At 49.5% G+C, this 21,299-nt stretch overlaps 1 protein-coding gene across 1 annotated transcript in view; it reads left to right on the plus strand.

The window, feature by feature from the left end:
• Positions 1-19,429, plus strand: part of LOC135886228 (cytosolic phospholipase A2 gamma-like) — a 40,985-nt gene extending 21,556 nt beyond the window's left edge. The window contains exons 10-16 of the mRNA XM_065414062.1: positions 998-1,042; positions 2,456-2,551; positions 4,698-4,852; positions 5,940-6,108; positions 17,107-17,354; positions 18,866-18,977; positions 19,131-19,429. Of these exons, the coding sequence (XP_065270134.1) occupies positions 998-1,042; positions 2,456-2,551; positions 4,698-4,852; positions 5,940-6,108; positions 17,107-17,354; positions 18,866-18,977; positions 19,131-19,429 (1,124 nt within the window). The remainder of the gene's footprint in view (positions 1-997; positions 1,043-2,455; positions 2,552-4,697; positions 4,853-5,939; positions 6,109-17,106; positions 17,355-18,865; positions 18,978-19,130) is intronic.
• The last annotated feature ends 1,870 nt before the right edge of the window (positions 19,430-21,299 follow it).

Genomic DNA, 21,299 nt, shown 5'->3' on the forward strand with positions numbered 1-21,299 from the left:
CCAGGGGAGAGCAACGCACATAATTAAAGATCTAGAAAACAGGACCTGTGAGGAAAGATTGAAAACATTCACTTTATTTAGTCTGGAGAAGGGAAGACTGAGGGGGTCATGACAACAGTTTTCAATTCGTAAAAGATTGTTATCAAGAGGTGGGTGATAAATTGTTCCCCTTAACCACTGAGGACAGGACAAGAAGCAATGCAATTACATTGCAGCAAGAGAGATTTAGGCTAGATATTAGGAAAAACTTCTTGTCAGGGTAGTGAAGCACAGGAATAAATTCCCTAGGGAGGTTGTGAAATCTCTGACACAGGAAGTTTTAAAAAACAGATTAGACAAACACCTGTCAGGGATGGTGTAGATAATACTTTGTCCTGCCTCAGTGCACAGAACTGGACTAGATGACCTATCAAGGCCCCTTCCTTTCCTACATTTCTACGATTCTATGTAAGTAGCCAGGGCTAAATTAGTCCTAGTTTGGCTTCCTAGTAGAGCCAGAGTAGTAGAGGAGACAAAGCAAACAAACGTGGAGACTCTTGAAACTGAAATGAGACCTCCCTCCACAAGGGTCAAAGTTCAGTGTATTTTTTTTTCGAGATCCATCTACATCAGAAAGCTTTGCCATGGAAGTAGGGAATGTTCCCAGAACTGATGGGTATGATTTTCACAAGTTATTTCCAAAGAGCTCTCAATGAGCACAAAGTGGATCTAGAGAATAAGAGACAAGCATTCCTTTGTCCCTTCAACTTGCCTCGGTCAGGGTGAGACTTTAGTGAATAGCATTCACAGTGACTGGGTTTTCAAAGGATACTAAGAGAATTAGGTACCCATATCCCATTGGGATTAAAGGATATTTGAGCACCTAACTCCCTTAGACTCTTTAAAAATCAAAACTGGTGACTATAGTTTCATTATCTTTATCTGGATTCTTGCCTAGGTGATTGCATTATTGTCAATGATAGTGTGCAGTGACCGATAACCCAAATATATTTTTCAGATACTAAGAACAAGTCAATTACTGAAAATATTAAAGGCGGAGGAGGTAAGTCATTTTAATCCCCTGTGGATTGAGTTTGAATCTCCTCTTGTACACCAGCTGCATGAGGAGATATTGGCATCTTTGTGAGGAGAGACTCAGGCCCAATGAACTGTTCAGTTAAAAAAATCCCTCGGCTCTTGTTCACCCTTCCTCATGAATAATAATTCTCATGTTCTCATTTTTTGACAAATGTCTGCTCAGCACAGAGCTGTTGTGGACTAGCCCTGTTTATGTGTAGGGATTTCTGTCATACCCTTTATGGAAGTTTCTGAGCCCCTTCATCAATATCAATGAAGGTGTTTTCAAAAGGCATGAACGGGAGGTCAGAGAATAAGCCCTGTTGACTTTCAGTGGGACTTTGCTCCTAAGTCACAAAGCACCAGATTTTCAAAGATATTTAGGTGCCTAGTGGTATTTTCAAAAGCACTTAGGCATCTAAAAGCCATTTTGTGTTGTCCAAAATGTTTAGATTGACTCAAAATTATTATTATAAGCGGGCCATGTTTGGATTTTGACCATTTTGGGTGTTTAACAATTGAAGGTTGTGTTTCCTCAGCTCAAAGCAATTCTAATGGGAGGCGAGGGAACTCAGCACTAGAAGGGGGTGAAATTTTTCAGCTCAATTTTCTTTCCTGAAAAATGCACATTTGGGTTAGCCATAATATTTCATGAATTTGTGTCAAATTTTCAGAACTGTTTATTTTATAACAAAAATAAATCAGAAAAAAACCAAACATTTCATACTGAAATTTTCAAAGTGAAATGTTTTGATTTTTCGGTTTAAAACAATTAAAAAAAAATTGGTTCAATTTCACTTAAAACAACTTTTAGAACTCAAAAAAAAAAAATTTCATTCTGAGTAAAGCCAAACATTTAATTCTACCTAAAATGATTTTTTTTGTTTACTTTCTCTTTTTACTGAATATTTTTTTAAAAATATTCATTTGGGATTTTTAAATTGTAATTGTTTGTTCGACAGTGGAACCAAAAAATCTGCTATTTGCACAGCTCAAATCAGCAGCTAAAGGAACTGAGCCACATATCTTACATAGTGAAATATAGGAAATGATTTATACTGCCATCAGGTGTTCTGTGCAGGGGAGAACTTGACAGCTGACACATCTCAATCCAGACAAGTGTGTGTGGGTCATTATGTGGCACAATGGGGGAATCCAGGATTCTGAGAATACCACAGCTTCTGTCTGTCTCAGTAAAGAATGACCTTTATTTCCTCACAATCAGCTTTGCTTTTTAATTTTTGCTCTATATACAAGACACGCTGGTATTTTTCCCCACAGCTTCTTGTCTGCACTAGCAAATAAGAGATAAGAACATCTCTGCTGATTTTCAGATGTGCCTGAATATATTTATATATTTAGATCTGATATTTGAATTCTGGTTTGTGCCCTCTCACAGGCTCAGTGGTGGATTTCGCTAGAATGTGGCAAAAAACCACTCGTGGTCTCTTGACCTGGAAATGGGGAGTGAATAATAACTTTCTTTACAAATGTTGTAAGTAAAATATGGGTTACTGACTCTGTGGTGTGGATGTCCCGTTTTGACAGTAAATACATCACACAGAAACATGAGAAAGGGTTGTCTTCCTATACATTATTTTTCAGGTTGGAAGAATTAAATTTTTATTTTTAAATTTTGACAGACAGTGTCAATGCTTATTTTAAGCATTTGTTTTTTGTATTTCAATCTTCAGTTGTATGAAAATATAGATTTTAAGCATTTTTTTTATTCTTATCAATTTAAATCCTAGCAGCTGATGAAAATTAAGAGGAGAATCAAACAAATATTTAATGACAGTAGACACAGAGATTAAAAAATTTAAACCTTTAAAAAACATTAAAACACGAATTGTCAACATCATATGTCAAAATATACAAACTTAATATCCTTAAATCAACGAATCATACCGGTTTTTAATATTCATTCACTAGTCTATTTTATAACTACTGTAATTTAAATTCTCAAGAAGCATTTTTCTTATTTTGCTCACCAGTAAATAGTGATTATCAGTGGAAACAATTTTTTATTGGTTTATATAAAGCAGGGGTCGGCAATCTCTGGCACGCAGCTCACTAGGGTAAGTACCCTGGTGGGCTGGGCCAGTTTGTTTACCTGCCGCATCAGCAGGTTCAGCCAATCGCGGTTCCCACTGGCTGCAGTTCGCCGCTCCAGGCCAATGGGGGCATCGGGAAGCGGCGTGGGCCGAGGGATGTGCTGGTCGCCGCTTCCCGCTGCCCCCATTGGCCTGGAGTGGCGAACCGCGGCCAGTGGGAGACACGATCGGCCGAACCTGCCGATGCGGCAGGTAAACAAACTGGCCTGGCCCGCCGGGGTGCTTACCCTGGCGAGCCGCGTGCGAGAGGTTGCCGACCCTTGATATAGAGAGTGAAATCCATGTTTACTAACCAATAAAATCTAATACTTCCAAGCTTAAGTATTATGTTCTAAATATTATGTTAAAATTGTAAAGTCAAGCACTCAAATGTTAGGACAGGTCAGAATTAAGCTTCCCCATGAAATTGCAGTAAAGCTGTCTTCTGCATAGGCATTATAATAGAGCTTTAATTGCATGGCTATATACTATTCCCCCCCTTCCCCTGAACTCATAAGAAAATTGAAAACAGGGTAATGGGAAGTGTTAGGCAACCTAAACGATAGGTGTTGCTTACAGAAGTGCCTATGAAATAGGGGCGAGACTCACCCCTGTGGCACCTCCTGTAGGTCATCCTGGGAATTAGCTCTTTTGACCTGGAGCGCCCTCTGCAGGCTGGTGCCTCGCTGCTGCTGGTCCCAGTGTCCCTCCCGGAACCGGAGCCCCTTCTGTTCGGGCGCTGCCCCCTGGCAGTTCACCCGCTCTCTGGGTCTCCCCACCCAGGGGAACCCCAACCCACTATCCCCACCTCACCTCAGTCTTGGGCTACTGCCAGTCACCATCTAGCCCCTGCTCACTGGGGCAGACTGCAGTGTAAAAGCCACTCATAATAGGCAAGGGGGGTTTGGACCGGCTACCTCTGCCTACCCTGGGATGCACCCATGCACCCTAATACCTTTCTGGCCTTTGACAAGGCCGCAGCCTGGGGCTTTTCCAGGTGGGAGCTGCCCAGCTCCCTTGCCCTATTCCCCAGCCCTGCTCCACTCAGGTACCCTCTTCAGCCTCCAAGCAGCCAGGCCATTCTCCCTCTAGAGACTGTCTGCTCCTGGCCCACTGCCCTCTTATAAGGGCCAGCTGGGCCCTGATTGGGGCGTGGCCATAGCTGAGGCTGCTTCTCCATTCAGCCTTCCCCAGCCACAGCCCTTTCCTGGGCTATTTTAAGCCTTTTACGGCCGGAGCAGGTGATCACCCCACTGCAGCCTATAATGATGCCCCGTAAATGGCAGGAAGGAGAAAGTGGTGGTTGTACTGTATAATGGCCAGTGGATGGAAGGATCAAGTATAATAGAACTATATTGTACAATGGGCACTAAGGGAAGCAGAAGGTGAGGGGTGGGGAAGGGGTGGCTCTACTTTATAAGGGCACAAGATACATACACTTTACCAAAGCACAGCTGCAGTGAATATTATTTATTAATCCTGCCACTGGCAAGGTGCAGATTCTAATCTCTCAGTATGATAATTTTATCTTTGGATACATTCCTTTAGCTGCTCTTGACTCTACTGAGCTGGTGAAGGATAAAGTCATCTCCTTGGTAGATGTTGGAATAGCCATAAACTGTGCTTTCCCTCTGGTTCTCCGCCCGGAAAGGAAAGTGAAACTGATCCTCTCCTTTGACTATGGCCCTTTTGAACCATTTAAGGTAACTCCTATCATTGTTACATTTTTACAGTCAATCAAATTAGTAATAAAGGGCCCATTGTTCCAGGTGATATTTGAACACAGAAAAATACATTGTCCCTGACCCCAAGAGATAAGAATCCAACAAAGAAATTTACAATCTTTAAAAAACAACCAAGCAGTATTTTCTTTACTTTATTTCTGGAAAACAGTTCAGGATAGGAAGGGAGCAAAGAATCCCATCCCCTTCTACTCTGCTGGGGGAATGTTTAGTGGAAAGAATCCTACCATCCAAGTAGCAAGTTGGTCAGCCAACTTGAGTCAACACTAATACTTTTGTGAGATGTCCCAGGGCCCAATGGATCTCTGCAGGAGATTTTCAAATGCACAATGGACAGTTTGGTGCCTTAATCAATGGAAGTTGGACAACAAATTCCCATGTGTGCCTTAGAAAAAGTACCCCATAGTGATCTCAAGGAAGGACATCTTTTTTTCACCTTAACTGAAAGATGAACCTTTGGTAGCCTTGAGCTTTCATGTGTCGAGTACGGGGGATGAATGTTGACCCATAGAGGAAAATGTCTCCTATTGAACCAAGGTGGGTGAGGTAATTTCTTTTACTGGACCTACTAGCGTTGGTGCGAGAGACAAGCTTTTGAGCTTACATGGCGCTCTCCTTCGGGTCCTACTGAACCACTCAGATCTATCCCTATTGAACAGTTATGGGCTGCTATGAACCTTCTAGCTCTGTTCTTGTGTACTGGACTCAATGTGCCATGTTTGATCTATGCTTATGGCTGTGGGCTGAGATATTTAAAGGCAATTAAGTGAGTTAAGCCAACCCATATTGACTTTTCCATGGAAGTAAATTCTTGCTCCTTTAAGCTTCTTTGGAAATCCCAGCTCTTTATAGACGGTCATGTGTTGTTACACAAACATTCTTCCTATCCCAAGAGTAGAGGGTATGGTTTCCACTGGAGGTTTTCTGCTTAGTCAATTAGTAGAGGACTCAGAGAGAAAGTTTGGTTTTGAGTTATCTGTTTTGAGCTATCTGGTCTTGTGGACAGCAGTTCTTTTAAATAAAATAATCATGATTCCCTCACTTACAGGCCCTCAAGCAAACTGCCAAATACTGTAAAGAAAACTGCATCCCATTTCCTGAGATAGACGAGAAATTGCTCCAAGAGCCAGATAACCCCTCTGACTGCTACATCTTCAGAGGAGAGGGCGCTCCAACCGTCATGCACTTCCCACTTTTCAACAGAGTGAATTGCCCAGGTAACTTTCATGTCACCCATTTTCTAAAATGCTACTGACCTCACTCACATTTCACTTACATGGATGACTTAAATACAGCTGAGTCTGGTTTGCTCTGAGGTAAGGTAGCAAAGGGGCATAGGGATTGGGATAAAATGTCAGATTGATCTAGTCCTGTTTCCTATATTAGAGGGTATCTAGTGATAGAAGCCTAAGAGGAAGTTGGGAGAAGTCACAGATTAGGTAGTTATAGAGTTATCTGCCATAGGGGATGTTTGTCAGTAGCATCTGTGGGGGGGTTTTGAGCCCAATTTTCAAACGTATTTAGGTGTCTACAGATGCAGGTAGGCACCTAGTGGGATTTATAAAGTGCCTTAGTGAATTAGGTACCTAACCTACTCAGCTGCTTTTGAAAATCTCACCAATCTTTATCTTTACAAAGCTCCATACATTTCAAAATCTGGCCTATATCCCTTCCATTTTTTTTAATTTTAACTATTTTAAATGTGAATCTTGAAAATATCCATAAATATCCATGTGTTTTGCATCATACCATGCTCTTGGCTTTAATGTTGTGTGCAGTGAGTCCCATAGTTTTGTTGTTGTTGTCGTTGTGTATAAAGAAAAGTGTTTGCTTTTATGATTTTCACATTTGCAGATTTCAGTTTCATCAAATGACTCCTTGAGCTCAGAATCAGGTAACTTCTTTCTTTAGCACTAGTCAAGACACAGAGACAAATCTTCTCTCTGTTACACAAGTGAAGTCGAAGGAATAAATGTAGATTTACACTAGTGCAATGAAGAGATGAGTCTGGCACATAAGGACAAATTCAGAGAGGAATGCAAAGGAGTCTAGAAGTTGCAAAACCTTTAACTTTCTCTCAGCTGTCTGGGCATGTGAGGTACACCAGCTCAGAGACCCGTACGTTCTGCACACATTCTATTTCTCTTGATTTTTGATCCACTGTGAATGCAGAGTGTCATGACATTAAATGCTCTGTTCCTATAATGATGGGAGTCTTATAAGAACTCAGCGGCAATATTTTTAAGGGAGCCTAATGGAGGTAGGCACCCAAATGCCACTGTTTCCATTGAAATCCCTAGATAGGTAGATGCATAGGTTGTACTCTAGGTTAATTTACCGTAGTGCAAATGAGAGCAGAATCTTCTCCTTGTTTTTTCACAAACATGCTGCATATGGGACACTACAGAGAAAAGCAAGAAGACAAAAGAATAGCTGGGGGAGAGGTAGAAAGCAGGGAAAATAGGAGAATTAATTTGATAGAATTAAAGGAAACTGTCCGAGTCCGTCGACAACCTGATTCAATAACTCTGAGAAGTGCACCTGCATCGCTTCCAGAGAGACCAAGCCCCAGTCCACAGTCCAAGGAGGAACTGATGTCTCCAGCATCAAGGGAACAGTTCCAGGCCGAGCAGGAAGCAGATGACAGCCTTCAGAAAGCTTGGGCGGCGGCACGGAGCACCCCACTGCCTCTCAGCTCTTCTAACCGATCCCGGTTTGTTGTAGAACAAGGACTTTTATACAAGGAGACTCTTTCTGGTGGGCACCAGGAAGACTGGCATCCTCAAAGACAGTTGGTAGTTCCCACTAAGTATCGGGTAAAGCTCTTGAGCTTAGCCCATGATCATCCCAGTGGCCATTCTGGGGTGAACAGAACCAAAGACCGGTTGGGGAAGTCCTTCCACTGGGAGGGAATGGGCAAGGACGTTGCTAATTATGTCCGGTCTTGTGAGGTGTGCCAACGAGTGGGAAAGCCCCAAGACCAGGTTAAAGACCCTCTCCAGCCACTACCCATAATTGAGGTCCCATTTCAGCGAGTAGCTGTGGATATTCTGGGTCCTTTCCCAAAGAAGACACCCAGAGGAAAGCAGTACGTACTGACTTTCATGGATTTTGCTACCCGATGGCCGGAAGCTGTACCCTTAAGCAACACCAGGGCTACCAGTGTGTGCCAGGCATTAGCAGACATTTTTGCCAGGATAGGATGGCCCTCCGACATACTTACAGATTCGGGAACTAATTTCCTGGCAGGGAACATGAAAAACCTGTGGGAAACTCATGGGGTGAATCACTTGGTTGCCACCCCTCATCACCATCAAACCAATGGTCTGGTGGAGAGGTTTAATGGAACTTTGGGGGCCATGATACGTAAATTCGTAAATGAACACTCCAGTGATTGGGACCTAGTGTTGCAGCAGTTGCTTTTTGCCTACAGGGCTGTACCACATCCCAGTTTAGGGTTTTCACCATTTGAACTTGTGTATGGCCGCGAGGTTAAGGGGCCATTACAGTTGGTGAAGCAGCAATGGGAGGGGTTTACGCCTTCTCCAGGAACTAACATTCTAGACTTTGTAAGCAACCTACAAAACACCCTCCGACACTCTTTAGCCCTTGCTAAAGAAAACCTAAAGGATGCTCAGAAAGAGCAAAAGGCCTGGTATGATAAACATTCCAGAGAACGGTCCTTCAAAGTAGGAGACCAAGTCATGATCTTAAAGGCGCTCCTGGCCCATAAAATGGAAGCGTCGTGGGAAGGACCATTCACGGTCCAGGAGCGCCTAGGAGCTGTTAACTATCTCATAGCCTCCCCCACCTCCAACATAAGGCCTAAGGTATACCATGTTAATTCTCTTAAGCCCTTTTATTCCAGAGAATTAAACGTTTGCCAGTTTACAGCCCAGGAAACAGATGACGCGGAGTGGCCTGAAGGTGTCTACTACGAAGGAAAAAGGAATGGTGGCGTGGAAGAGGTGAACCTCTCCACGACCCTTGGACGTCTGCAGCGACAGCAGATCAAGGAGCTGTGCACAAGCTTTGCACCGATTTTCTCAGCCACTCCAGGACGGACCGAACGGGCATACCACTCCATTGACACAGGTAATGCTCACCCAATTAGAACCCCACCCTACCGGGAGTCACCTCATGCCCAAACTGCTATACAAAGGGAGATCCAGGACATGCTACAGATGGGTATAATCCGCCCCTCTACCAGTGCATGGGCATCTCCAGTGGTTCTAGTTCCCAAACCAGATGGGGAAATACACTTTTGCGTGGACTACCGTAAACTAAATGCTGTAACTCGTCCTGACAACTATCCAATGCCACGCACAGATGAGCTATTGGAGAAATTGGGACATGCCCAATTCATCTCTACTTTAGACTTAACCAAGGGGTACTGGCAAGTACCACTAGATGAACCCGCTAAGGAAAGGTCCGCCTTCGTCACCCAGGCAGGGGTGTATGAATTCAATGTACTCCCTTTCGGGTTGCGAAATGCACCCGCCACCTTCCAAAGACTTGTAGATGGTCTCCTAGCGGGATTGGGAGAATCTGCAGTTGCCTACCTCGATGATGTGGCCAATTTTTCTGATTCATGGACAGAACACCTGGAGCACCTGAAAAAAGTCTTCGAGCGCATCCGGCAGGCAGGACTAACTGTTAAGGCTAAAAAGTGTCAAATAGGCCAAAACAGAGTGACGTACCTGGGGCACCAGGTGGGTCAAGGAACTATAAATCCCCTGCAGGCCAAAGTGGATGCTATCCAAAAGTGGCCGGTTCCAAAGTCAAAGAAACAGGTCCAATCCTTCTTAGGCTTGGCCGGATATTATAGGCGATTTGTACCACACTACAGTCAAATCGCCGCCCCGCTGGCAGACCTAACCAGAAAGAAACAGCCAAATGCAGTTCAGTGGACTGATAAGTGTCAAAAGGCCTTTAACCAGCTTAAGGCAACACTCATGTCTGACCCTGTGCTAAGGGCCCCAGACTTTGACAAACCGTTCCTAGTAACCACAGATGCGTCCGAGCGAGGCGTGGGAGCAGTTTTAATGCAGGAAGGACCGGATCAAGAATTCCATCCTGTCGTGTTTCTCAGCAAGAAACTGTCTGAGAGGGAAAGCCACTGGTCAATCAGCGAAAAGGAATGCTACGCCATTGTGTACGCGCTGGAAAAGCTACGCCCATATGTTTGGGGACGGCGTTTCCAACTACAAACAGACCATGCTGCGCTACAGTGGCTTCATACCGCCAAGGGAAATAACAAAAAACTTCTTCGGTGGAGTTTAGGTCTCCAAGATTTTGATTTTGAAATACAACACATTTCGGGAGCTTCTAACAAAGTGGCTGATGCACTCTCCCGGGAAAGTTTCCCAGAGTTAACTGGTTAACAATTGTTCTTGTAATGAAACATATTGTTAGTTTTTATATAATCAGTAGTATGTCTAAAGGTACATGTGTCTTGTTAACTCTGTTTTCTCCTAGAACTCCAGGAAAAAATCACAGCCAGTGTGGAACCGAACGTCCAACACTATCTGTGATTTGGGGGGCGTGTCATAACTATAAAGGGAAGGGTAACAGCTCTCCTGTGTACAGTACTAAAATCCCTCCTGGTCAGAGACTCCAAAATCCTTTTACCTGTAAAGGGTTAAGAAGCTCGGGTAACCTGGCTGACACCTGACCCAGAGGACCAATAAGGGGACAAGATACTTTCAAATCTTGTGGGGGGGAAAGGCTTTTGTGTGTGCTCTTTGTTTTAAGGGGTGGTTCGCTCTTGGGACTGAGAGGGACCAGACATCAATCCAGGTTCTCCCCATCTTTCTAAACAAGTCTCTCTTATTTCAAAATTGTAAGTAAAAGCCAGGCAAGGCGTCTTAGATTTACTTTGTTTCTCAACTTGTAAATGTACCTTTTACTAGAGTGTTTATCTTTGTTTGCTACACTTTGAACCTAAGACAGAGGGGGGTCCTCTGAGCTCTTTAAGTTTGATTACCCTGTAAAGTTATTTTCCATACTGATTTTACAGAGATGATTTTTACCTTTTTCTTTAATTAAAAGCCTTCTTTTTAAGAACCTGATTGATTTCTCCTTGTTTTAAGATCCAAAGGGGGTTTGGATCTGTATTCACCAGGAGTTGGTGAAAGGAAGGAGGGGGGGAGGGTCAATTTCTCCTTGTTTAAGATCCAAGGAGTTTGGATCTGTATTCACCAGGGAATTGGTGAGAGAGTTTCTAAAAGCTTCCCAGGGTAGGGAATGGTGGCAGCGGACCAGAATTAAGCTGATAGTTAAGCTTAGAAGTCCTCATGCAGGCCCCTACATTTGTACCCTAAAGTTCAAAGTGGGGATACAGCCTTGACACAAGGCCTCAGAGAGAAATTGTGCCTTGGGAAGTTTTTAACCTAAGCTGGTGGAAATAAGCTTAGGGGGTCTTCATACGGGTCCTCACATCTGTACCCTAAAGTTCAGAGAGGGGAGGGAACCCTGACAGTAATAGATATTTATTTGCTGTGGTTTTACTGATTTACAAAGAACGTGCAAAGTTCTGTAGCTCTCAACGCAGAAGGAATAAAATAGCAGGAAACAGCTTCTTTTGCTTCAGCCAACACCAGGTTCCGAAGCTCTCGCACTCACTTTCCTCAGGGACCCGCTGTGCACAGAACACAGGCTGCTGCTTGGCTTTCGGTGTCCTCTCTGTTCCTGTCTGTTTTCAGTTTCTCTGTGATCTGTCTCCCACCCCCCCCCCCCGCGGCATCATTTCAGAAAAATCGGGGTGTGTGTGTGTGGGGGGGGAGCTGTGTGAGCACAGAAAATTCAATGTGATTCTATTATATCCTGCAACAACTGGGGAAGTGGGGAGGAAGTGGAGCACCCAGGGAAAGTCTGCGAGGAGGCAAGCCAAGGTTCTGGGGACAACGGTCCCTCTTGTCCCATAGCAAATGACCCCCTGAGCCCTCATCTGTTTACAATACCCACTGGAACCGCCCCACCCCAACTGGGCAGACTCTATTAGGCTTTGTTTTAGGTGTGGTCCCTTAAATGTTTCTCACAACCCTCTTAAGTGAAGGGCACGTTCACACATCAGCTCAAACAATGTTTTAGCTCAGCCCATAACAAGGTTTGCCCCCATTTATAAGGACGCCTTTAAAAATCTGGTCCAAAATCGCTTTGAAAAATGGTACTTAGCCTTTAAGTCATGAAGGCACTGTTGAAAATTGTACTCCAATTCCCCAAGTATTTAGTTCCACCGGCACTGATGTGATTCTAGAGTAGCTCCATAACTGCACCGGAGTGACTCTGGAGCTACTACACAGCTGTGAGTGAGGGCCCAGTTTCACCCTCTCATTCTGTTAATGGCTCTCAGCAAGCGCCTTTCCATCATAAAAATAACACAACTTAGAGTAACAGGAGTACTTGTGGCACCTTAGAGAGTAACAAATTTATTAGAGCATAAGCTTTCGTGGGCTACAACCCACTTCTTTGGATGCATCCAAAGAAGTGGGTTGTAGCCCACGAAAGCTTATGCTCTAATAAATTTGTTAGTCTCTAAGGTGCCACAAGTACTCCTGTTATTTTTGCGGATACAGACTAACACGGCTGCTACTCTGAAACAACTTAGAGTGACTTTCTTCTGTCCAGCCCCATCACCCACCCACCCAACCAAAATCCTTCTTCTGACATGTTATTATTAATCCTCATTATCAAATTCTACCCCCTCCATCTCACCCTGACACCCCCTCTCCTCTCCCCCACCCTGCATCTCACCCTGACACCCCCTCTCCTCTCCCCCACCCTGCATCTCACCCTGACACCCCCTCTCCACTACCCCACCCTCCATCTCATCCTGACACCGCCTCTCCTCTCCCCCACCCTGCATCTCACTCTGACACCCCCTCTCCTCTCCCCCACCCTGCATCTCACCCTGACACCCCCTCTCCTCTCCCCCACCCTCCATCTCAACCTGACACCCCCCCTCTCCTCTACCCCCACCCTCCATCTCACCCTGACACCCCCTCTCTTCTACCCCACCCTCCATCTCACCCTGAAACCCCCCTCTCTCCTCTACCCCCACCCTCCATCTCACCCTGACACCCCCTCTCTTCTACCCCACCCTCCATCTCACCCTGACACCCCCTCTCCTCTCCCCCACCCTCCATCTCACCCTGACACCCCTTCTGCTCTACTCCCATCCTCCATCTCACCCTGACACCCCCTATCCTCTCCCCCACCCTGCATCTCACCCTGACACCCCCATCCTCTACCAAACTCCATCTCACCCTGACACCCCCCTCTCTTCTACCCCACCCTCCATCTCACCCTGACACCCCCTCTCCTCTCCCCCACCCTCCATCTCACCCTGACACCCCTTCTGCTCTACTCCCATCCTCCATCTCACCCTGACACCCCCTATCCTCTCCCCCACCCTGCATCTCACCCTGACACCCCCATCCTCTACCAAACTCCATCTCACCCTGACAGCCCCCTCTCTTCTACCCCACCCTCCATCTCACCCTGACACCTCCCCTCTCCTCTACCCCCACCCTCCATCTCACCCTGACACCCCCCTCTCCTCTACCCCACCCTCCATCTCACCCTGACACCCCCCTCTCCTCTACCCCACCCTCCATCTCACCCTGACACCCCCTCTCCTCTCCCCCACCCTCCATCTCACCCTGACACCCCTTCTGCTCTACTCCCATCCTCCATCTCACCCTGACACCCCCTATCCTCTCCCCCACCCTGCATCTCACCCTGACACCCCCATCCTCTACCAAACTCCATCTCACCCTGACAGCCCCCTCTCTTCTACCCCACCCTCCATCTCACCCTGACACCTCCCCTCTCCTCTACCCCCACCCTCCATCTCACCCTGACACCCCCCTCTCCTCTACCCCACCCTCCATCTCACCCTGACACCCCCCTCTCCTCTACCCCACCCTCCATCTCACCCTGACACCCCCCTCTCTCCTCTACCCCCACCCTCCATCTCACCCTGACACCCCCTCTCCACTACCCCACCCTCCATCTCATCCTGACACCCCCTCTCCTCTCCCCCACCCTGCATCTCACCCTGACACCCCCTCTCCACTACCCCACCCTCCATCTCAGCTGACACCGCCTCTCCTCTCCCCCAACCTGCATCTCACCCTGACACCCCCTCTCCTCTCCCCCACCCTCCATCTCATCCTGACACCCCTTCTGCTTTACCCCCATCCTACATCTCACCCTGACACCCCCTATCCTCTCCCCCACCCTGCATCTCACCCTGACACCCCCATCCTCTACCAAACTCCATCTCACCCTGACATTCCTTCTCCTCTACCCCACCCTCCATCTCACCCTGACACCCCCCCTCTCCTCTACCCCACCCTCCATCTCACCCTGACACCCCCCTCTCCTCTACCCCACCCTCCATCTCACCCTGACACCCCCTCTCCTCTCCCCCACCCTGCATCACACCCTGACACCCCCTCTCCACTACCCCACCCTCCATCTCATCCTGACACCGCCTCTCCTCTCCCCCACCCTGCATCTCACCCTGACACCCCTTCTCTTCTACCCCACCCTCCATCTCACCCTGACACCCCCCCTCTCCTCTACCCCCACCCTCCATCTCACCCTGACACCCCCTCTCTTCTACCCCACCCTCCATCTCACCCTGAAACCCCCCTCTCTCCTCTACCCCCACCCTCCATCTCACCCTGACACCCCCTCTCTTCTACCCCACCCTCCATCTCACCCTGACACCCCCTCTCCTCTCCCCCACCCTCCATCTCACCCTGACACCCCTTCTGCTCTACCCCCATCCTCCATCTCACCCTGACACCCCCTATCCTCTCCCCCACCCTGCATCTCACCCTGACACCCCCATCCTCTACCAAACTCCATCTCACCCTGACACCCCCCTCTCTTCTACCCCACCCTCCATCTCACCCTGATACCTCCCCTCTCCTCTACCCCCACCCTCCATCTCACCCTGACACCCCCCCTCTCCTCTACCCCACCCTCCATCTCACCCTGACACCCCCCTCTCTTCTACCCCACCCTCCATCTCACCCTGACACCCCCCTCTCTCCTCTACCCCCACCCTCCATCTCACCCTGACACCCCCTCTCCACTACCCCACCCTCCATCTCATCCTGACACCCCCTCTCCTCTCCCCCACCCTGCATCTCACCCTGACACCCCCTCTCCGCTACCCCACCCTCCATCTCAGCCTGACACCGCCTCTCCTCTCCCCCACCCTGCATCTCACCCTGACACCCCCTCTCCTCTCCCCCACCCTCCATCTCACCCTGACACCCCTTCTGCTCTACCCCCATCCTACATCTCACCCTGACACCCCCTATCCTCTCCCCCACCCTGCATCTCACCCTGACACCCCCATCCTCTACCAAACTCCATCTCACCCTGACATTCCTTCTCCTCTACCCCACCCTCCATCTCACCCTGACACCCCCCCTCTCCTCTACCCCACCCTCCATCTCACCCTGACACCCCCCCTCTCCTCTACCCCACCCTCCATCTCACCCTGACACCCCCTCTCTCCTCTACCCCCACCCTCCATCTCACCCTGACACCCCCTCTCTTCTACCCCACCCTCCATCTCACCCTGACACCCCCTCTCCTCTCCCCCACCCTCCATCTCATCCTGACACCCCTTCTGCTCTACTCCCATCCTCCATCTCACCCTGACACCCCCTCTCCTCTACCCCACCCTCCATCTCACCCTGACACCCCCATCCTCTACCAAACTCCATCTCACCCTGACATTCCTTCTCCTCTACCCCACCCTCCATCTCACCCTGACACCCCCCCTCTCCTCTACCCCCACCCTCCATCTCACCCTGACACCCCCTCTCTTCTACCCCACCCTCCATCTCACCCTGACACCCCCTCTCTTCTACCCCACCCTCCATCTCACCCTGACACCTCCCCTCTCCTCTACCCCCACCCTCCATCTCACCCTGACACCCCCCCCTCTCCTCTACCCCACCCTCCATCTCACCCTGACACCCCCCTCTCCTCTACCCCACCCTCCATCTCACCCTGACACCCCCCTCTCTTCTACCCCACCCTCCATCTCACCCTGACACCCCCCTCTCTCCTCTACCCCCACCCTCCATCTCACCCTGACACCCCCTCTCCACTACCCCACCCTCCATCTCATCCTGACACCCCCTCTCCTCTCCCCCACCCTGCATCTCACCCTGACACCCCCTCTCCACTACCCCACCCTCCATCTCAGCCTGACACCGCCTCTCCTCTCCCCCACCCTGCATCTCACCCTGACACCCCCTCTCCTCTCCCCCACCCTCCATCTCACCCTGACACCCCTTCTGCTGTACCCCCATCCTACATCTCACCCTGACACCCCCTATCCTCTCCCCCACCCTGCATCTCACCCTGACACCCCCATCCTCTACCAAACTCCATCTCACCCTGACATTCCTTCTCCTCTATCCCACCCTCCATCTCACCCTGACACCCCCCCTCTCCTCTACCCCACCCTCCATCTCACCCTGACACCCCCCCTCTCCTCTACCCCACCCTCCATCTCACCCTGACACCCCCTCTCTCCTCTACCCCCACCCTCCATCTCACCCTGACACCCCCTTTCTTCTACCCCACCCTCCATCTCACCCTGACACCCCCTCTCCTCTACCCCACCCTCCATCTCACCCTGACACCCCCATCCTCTACCAAACTCCATCTCACCCTGACATTCCTTCTCCTCTACCCCACCCTCCATCTCACCCTGACACCTCCCCTGTCCTCTACCCCCACCCTCCATCTCACCCTGACACCCCCTCTCTTCTACCCCACCCTCCATCTCACCCTGACACCCCCTCTCTCCTCTACCCCCACCCTCCATCTCACCCTGACACCCCCTCTCTTCTACCCCACCCTCCATCTCACCCTGACACCCCTTCTGCTCTACCCCCATCCTCCATCTCACCCTGACACCCCCTCTCCTCTACCCCACCCTCCATCTCACAAATACACACCCTCGCTATCAGACACTCCTCTTCTCTATGAATCCTGCCACACCTCTCTCTCCTTTTCCCCCTGCATTCTCCCCTAGTCCCCTCCCACCCCCCACCACCTTTCTAAACACCAGGGGCAGTCACTGGATGGGGGCTGGTGAAAGGGGATTTACCCCTAGGGTCCCCCGGAAGTTTCACGCCCACTGAATCAATTCTCTTGCTGGTTTTCTCTCCTAGTGGACCCGGGCAGAGCCGAGATCCAGCAGCTGGGCTCCACAGAAGTTTTGGAGGGAGACAAACTGAACCTGACCTGCTCCCACTGCGCCGCCAAGGCGAGTGACAGCACAGTCTGGTACCGGCAGCTCCCGAACCCGGGACCCCAGTTTGCAGTTACTGGATACAAGGAAACTGTTAATAGCCCAGAGCTGAAGGGAGCTCTGTACATCTCCGCTGACAAAGCGTCTGGCACTCTGGCCCTGTGCCGAGTGAGGCTGGCAGATGCTGCAGTGTATTTCTGTGCTCGGAGCGACACGGTGTGATAGCCAGGAGTGGCCCCCGGGCAATAAATATCCCACCCCTACTCCGGGGCTGAGTGTGTGTGGGGGAGTGGTGTGAGCAGAAGGTGAGGAACACTTCCATGGGTGCGGGGGAAAGGGGCGACCAGGGAGAACAAAAAGAGAGGAATAAAATATTTAGGGCCAAATTTACAGAAACGTCTCTATGCGCCTAACTATTTACACGTGCGACTACTGAGATGTGATACTTTGGAAAATTTCTAAGAAAGTCCCCCTTAAGAGGGAATGAAGAAGAACAGTAAAGGGGAGGGTAAACCATGGAAGTAAATAAACCCTTCCAAGCCATCGGCAAGCACATTATCTAGATGGATAGATACGTTATCTATCTATCCAACTATCTATCACCATATGCCTCCATCTCTCTCTCTCACTTCCCAATGCACCCATCTATCTATCTATTTATCTATCTATTTATTAATTAATAGGCAGCAGATAAGTCAAACACAAGAAATATTTCTTCACACAATGCACAGTCAACCTTTGCCAGAGGACGTTGTGAAGGCCAAGACTATAACAGGGGTCAATAAAGAACTAGATAAGTTCATGGAGGATAGGTCCATCAATGGCTATTAGCCAGGATGGGCAGGGATAGTGACCCTAGCCTCTGTTTGCCAGGGACTGAATGACAGAGGATGGATCACTCCATAATTGCCCTGTTCTGTTCATTCCCTCTGAAGCACCTGGCATTGGCCACTATCGGAAGACAGAATAGATGGACCTTTGGTCTGACCCAGTGTGGCCGTTCTTATGTTCTTATCTATCTATCCATCCCCATATGCACCCATCTATCTATCTCTCCATCCATCTATCAACACCATCCTTGTCTTGCGGGGTTGCCACACATACTGGAAAAGATGATTTACACACCGATTGGCTAGTAAAGCAGAATGTGATTTAATCATTTCCCACCACGTAGCGCGAATTCGGAATTAATTTGTAAGGTTTCACTGCGCAGCCTGATAACTTCCTCCCTTTCGCAAGTCGCCAGCGAATTCTGCAGAGACGAACTCCCTTGGGGAATGTGATGGAGACGGTTTCCCTTGCTGGGAACTCGGGCCGTCTCCCGCTAGGGGTCGCTGCAGTACAAGCAAAAGTCGTCCCTATTTAGACATAATGACACCGGGGTCTGCGGCTTCGCCGGGATATTCATGCAGTCGGGTTCCCCTGTCCCCGTCCTGAGCCCGCGCCCGCCGCCTGCTTAGACAGACGCAGTGAGGCAGTTTTGGAGGCTCAGATGAAAGGCAGTTACCCAGCAATGCACAGAGAGAGACAGAGAGGGAGAAAGGTGTTGATGCGGATACTCCCCCTCCCCCTCAGTCCCTCACACCTCCAGCTCCGTCCGACAGCAGCATCTTGGCCTGTTATTTACTCCTCCCCGCTCTAGGAAACGGGCAACGCTTCCCTCTCGCCCGTTTGCGCAGGGCAAGGCAGCGAGACCAGGGGCTGATCCCGGGGAGGAGCAGAGACACCGAGATTCCCCTGTGACCATGGTACCAATGCTGGGCTCGGCGCTTGTGCTGGTTTTTGTTTCAGGTCAGGAAGATCACACATTTTCCGATCTCTCTCTCCCCTTCCGCGTTCTCCCTACTGCGCTCTTCTAACCACCCCTGACAGGCACAGGGAAAGGATGGGGTTTGGCGACATAAAAACCACTAAATTAATTCTCTGCTGCGTTTTCTCTCCTAGGCGCCCCGGGCAGAGCCGAGATCCGGCAGCCGCGCTCCGCAGAAGACTCGGAGGGAGCCGAACTGAACCTCACCTGCTCTCACGGTTCCGTCGTCACTGAAACTATAGTTTGGTACCGGCAGCTCCCGAACCGAGGACCCCAGTATATAGTCTCGGGATACCAGGGAATCGTTAACAGCATCGACCCAGAGGGAGCTTTGCACATCCGTCAAGACAGAAAATCCAGCACATTGTCCCTGCGCAGGGCGAGGCTGGCAGACACAGCAGTGTATTATTGTGCTCTGAGCGACACAGTGTGACAGCCAGGGGCGGCCCCCGTGCAATAAGTATCTCACTCCGGTGTGTGTCTGTGTGTGTGTGTGGGGGGGGGTGTTTCCGGGCGGGGTGTGGAGGGTGGGAAGCAAGGGTGATCAGAGAAGAAAAAATAAATTAATAAAACACTTAGGGCCAAATCTACAAAGGTCTCTGTGCGCCTAATTATCAACCGAGGCAACTAGTGCGATTTAATACTTTGGCAAAGGTCTGAGGCCTTGGCTACACTTGCAGATGTACAGCGCTGTGAGTTAAACCTGACTTTGTGCAGCTGAGTAGGGAAAGCGTTGGTGTCTGTCCACACTGACAGCTGCCCAGCGCACTGTCGTGGCCACATTTGCGGCAATTGCAGCGCTATTGGGAGCGGTGCATTATGGGCAGCTATCCCACAGAGCACCTTTTCCCATTCTGGCGCCGTGGGTTGTGGGAAGGGGGCGTGGGTGCGGGGCATTCTGGGTCCTGTCCCAACACCCCGTGATGCATCGCTTCGCATCCCAGAAATCCCTTTGTTTCCGTCCAGCTTTGGGGCCATCTTTCAACGGTTTCTGTGCAGCGCGATCTGTCTGCGGGAAATGGAGCCCGAACTGCTGAGGCGTATGCTGACGAGTCTCGCCAGCACGTCACGTTTGGTTGTCGAACTATTCCTTAAGATCCAAAGTGACAGTGAGAGTGAGGAGTCCGACGATGCTATCGAGCCGCGTAACGCGTACGACACGAAATTGCTTGTGGCATTCACGGACATGCTCAGCACTGTGGAACGCCACTTTTGGGCTCGGGAAACAAGCACCAAGTGGTGGGATCACATCGTCATGGAAGTCTGGGATGACGAGCAGTGGCTGCAGAACTTTCGGATGAGAAAAGCCACTTTCATGGGACTGTGTGAGGAGCTCGCCCCCACCCTGCGGCGCAAGGACACGAGATTGAGAGCTGCCCTGCCAGTGGAGAAGCGGGTGGCTATTGCAATCTGGAAGCTGGCAACTCCAGACAGCTACCAGTCGGTCGGAAACCAGTTTGGAGTGGGAAAGTCAACCGTTGGAATCGTGTTGATGTAAGTTTGCAAGTCCATTAATCGCATCCTACTCAGAAGAACCGTGACTCTGGGTAACGTGCAGGAAATAGTGGATGGCTTTGCACAAATGAGGTTCCCTAACTGTGGAGGGGCGATAGATGGGGCACACATTCCTATTCTGGCACCACCCCACCTAGGATCTGAGTACGTTAATCGGAAGGGGTATTTCTCTATAGTTCTCCAGGCGCTTGTGGATCACCGTGGGCGTTTCATTGACATTAACACAGGCTGGCCCGGAAAGGTGCACGATGCACGCATCTTTCGGAACACTTGGCTGTTCAGGAAGATGCAGGCCGGGACTTTTTTCCAGGGGGGAAGATCACGGTAGGGGAAGTTGAAATGCCCATTGTGATCCTTGGAGATCCCGCTTACCCGTTAATGCCGTGGCTCATGAAACCCTATACAGGGAGCCTTGACAGCAGCAAGGAACGGTTCAACTACAGGCTGAGCCGGTGCTGAATGACTGTGGAGTGTGCCTTTGGCCGTTTAAAGGCCCGCTGGCGATCTCTGTATGGGAAACTGGACTTGGCCGAAAACAGCATCCCCGCGGTTATATCCGCGTGCTGTGCCCTCCATAATATTTGTAAAGGGAAGGGTGAAAGCTTCACTCAGGCATGGACCTCTGAGGTTCAACACCTGGAGGCTGAATTTGCACAGCCAGAGAGCAGGGCTATTACAGGGGCCCAGCACAGGGCACCAAGGATTAGGGAGGCCTTAAGGGAGCAATTTGAGGCTGAAAACCAGCAGTGATATCTGGTGCCCTGCACGGGAGTGAAGTGCAGTAGTTC

This window comes from Emys orbicularis, chromosome 12 (genome assembly GCF_028017835.1).
Source record: "Emys orbicularis isolate rEmyOrb1 chromosome 12, rEmyOrb1.hap1, whole genome shotgun sequence".
In the NCBI taxonomy this organism is placed as follows: Eukaryota; Metazoa; Chordata; order Testudines; family Emydidae; genus Emys; species Emys orbicularis.